Source organism: Eimeria acervulina, genomic scaffold (assembly GCF_000499425.1).
Source record: "Eimeria acervulina Houghton genomic scaffold, Eah_scaff1104, whole genome shotgun sequence".
NCBI lineage: Eukaryota > Apicomplexa > Conoidasida > Eucoccidiorida > Eimeriidae > Eimeria > Eimeria acervulina.
In genome coordinates, this window is record NW_013549423.1 from 7,501 (window position 1) to 9,327 (window position 1,827).

The following is a 1,827-nucleotide window of genomic DNA, read 5'->3' on the forward strand; positions in this document are numbered from 1 at the left end:
TTCAGCCCCGTCACATCCCCTACCTCATCCTGCCGAGCCTCACTAGGCACCTGAGCAGCAGCAGCAGCAGCAGAGTAAGCAGCAGCAATAGAAGAACAACAGCAATAGAAGCAGCAGCAACGACAGCAGAAGCAGTAACAACAAGAGCAGCAACAGCAGCAGCAGCAACAACAACACTAAGAGCAGCAGCAGCAGCACCACCACCATCAGCAGCAGCAACAACAATAAGAGCAGCAGCAGCAACAACAATAAGAGCAGCAGCAGCAGCAGCAGCAGCAGCAGCAATTATACTCTTTCAATGAAGAGAGAGTCGAATTTATCTGCAGCGACGATTGTATGATAGTCTAAAACTTCTCCTCGAGTCAGCCATCTGCAGCAAATAAATAAATAAATAAATAAATAAATAAATAAATAAATAAATAAATAAATAAATATAAATATAAATATATATACTGTACGTTTATTTGTTTATATTTATTTGTTAAGAGAGAAAGAAGATAAAAAGATAATAAAATAAAGAGACAGAGAGACAGAAAGAGAGACAGCAAAGGAGACAGAGAGACAGCAAAACAGACATAAACAAAAATAAAAAAAAACAGAGAGACAGACACACGAACAAACACACACACACACACACAGAGAGAGAGAGAGAGAGAGAGAGAGAGAGAGAGAGAGAGAGAGAGAGAGAGAGACAGAGCGGAGGAGACAGTAGAGAGACAGAGAAAGAGACAGACAGCAGAGGAGACAGAGAGACATACAGATAGACAGCAGAGAGACAGAGACAGAGACAGACAGAGACAGCAGAGATACAGATAGATACAGAAGAAGAGACAGACAGAGACAGCAGAGGAGACAGCAGAGGAGACAGCAGAGGAGACAGACAGAGACAGCAGAGGAGACAGCAGACCTGGGCCCCGTGTCGTCGCAGAGAACGTGAAAGAGGTTCGCAGCTGCGTTATACTTCAAGACGTGAATGCTCTCGCACATGTCTCCGGCAAATATGCGGTCGCCAGACACCCGAAGAAACACCAAAGTTGAAGGCAGATTCTACGCACACAAACCCTAAACCCTAAACCCTAAACCCTAAACCCTAAACCCTAAACCCTAAATCCTAGAGCCTAAACCCTAAACCCTAAACCCTAAACCCTAAATCCTAGAGCCTAGAGCCTAAGCACGACCCTTACTTAACGCTAAACCATAAACCCTAGGCCCTAAACCCTTTAGGGTTTAGGGTTTATGAGTATTATTTGAGGATATACACCGTTTTAGGGTTCAGGGTTAGGGTTTAGGGTTTGTGTGTATATGCTGGCTGCTGTTGAGATATCAGGGTTTAGGGTTTGTATATCAGGGTTTAGGGTTTATCTCTAGGAATACACTGAAGAGAAGGGTTTAGGGTTTGGAGTCTACGATAGTTCGTCTTAGGCTATATAGAGGGTTAAGGGTTTAGGGTTTAGATTAGCTGCAAGTCTATCTAGAGAGAACAGTAGTAGTTTAGGGTTTAGGCTTAATTATATATATATATACATCCAAAGATATATATATATATATACATCTAAAGATACATCTATATATATATATATATCAATATATGCACAGCATCGTCTAGGGTTTAGGGTTTAGGGTTTAGGGTTTAAGGTATCGGGTATCGGACTTTATATTCGCATTTCTTCAGGAGTCTCTTCTTGCCTAGTGCGTACAAACGCAGCCGATTGCCGACTGAAGCCAACAGCATCCCTCGGAAAGCAGCGAAGCACTGAGGCACGTCCTCGACTGGCGTCTGCACACAACACATTTGCTTAATCAGATGTATATATATATATATATATA

The 1,827-nt window shown here is 42.4% G+C and overlaps 1 protein-coding gene across 1 annotated transcript in view; it reads right to left on the minus strand.

Moving 5' to 3' along the window:
- Positions 1-1,047, minus strand: part of EAH_00055550 (Splicing factor 3B subunit 3, related) — a gene marked incomplete at both ends in the record, with an annotated part of 2,700 nt that extends 1,653 nt beyond the window's left edge. Inside the window, 3 exons of the mRNA XM_013393872.1 lie at positions 1-50; positions 292-370; positions 908-1,047. The exon at positions 1-50 is cut by the window's left edge and continues 43 nt beyond it. Coding sequence (XP_013249326.1) covers positions 1-50; positions 292-370; positions 908-1,047 — 269 coding nt within the window. The remainder of the gene's footprint in view (positions 51-291; positions 371-907) is intronic.
- Positions 1,048-1,827: the final 780 nt, after the last annotated feature.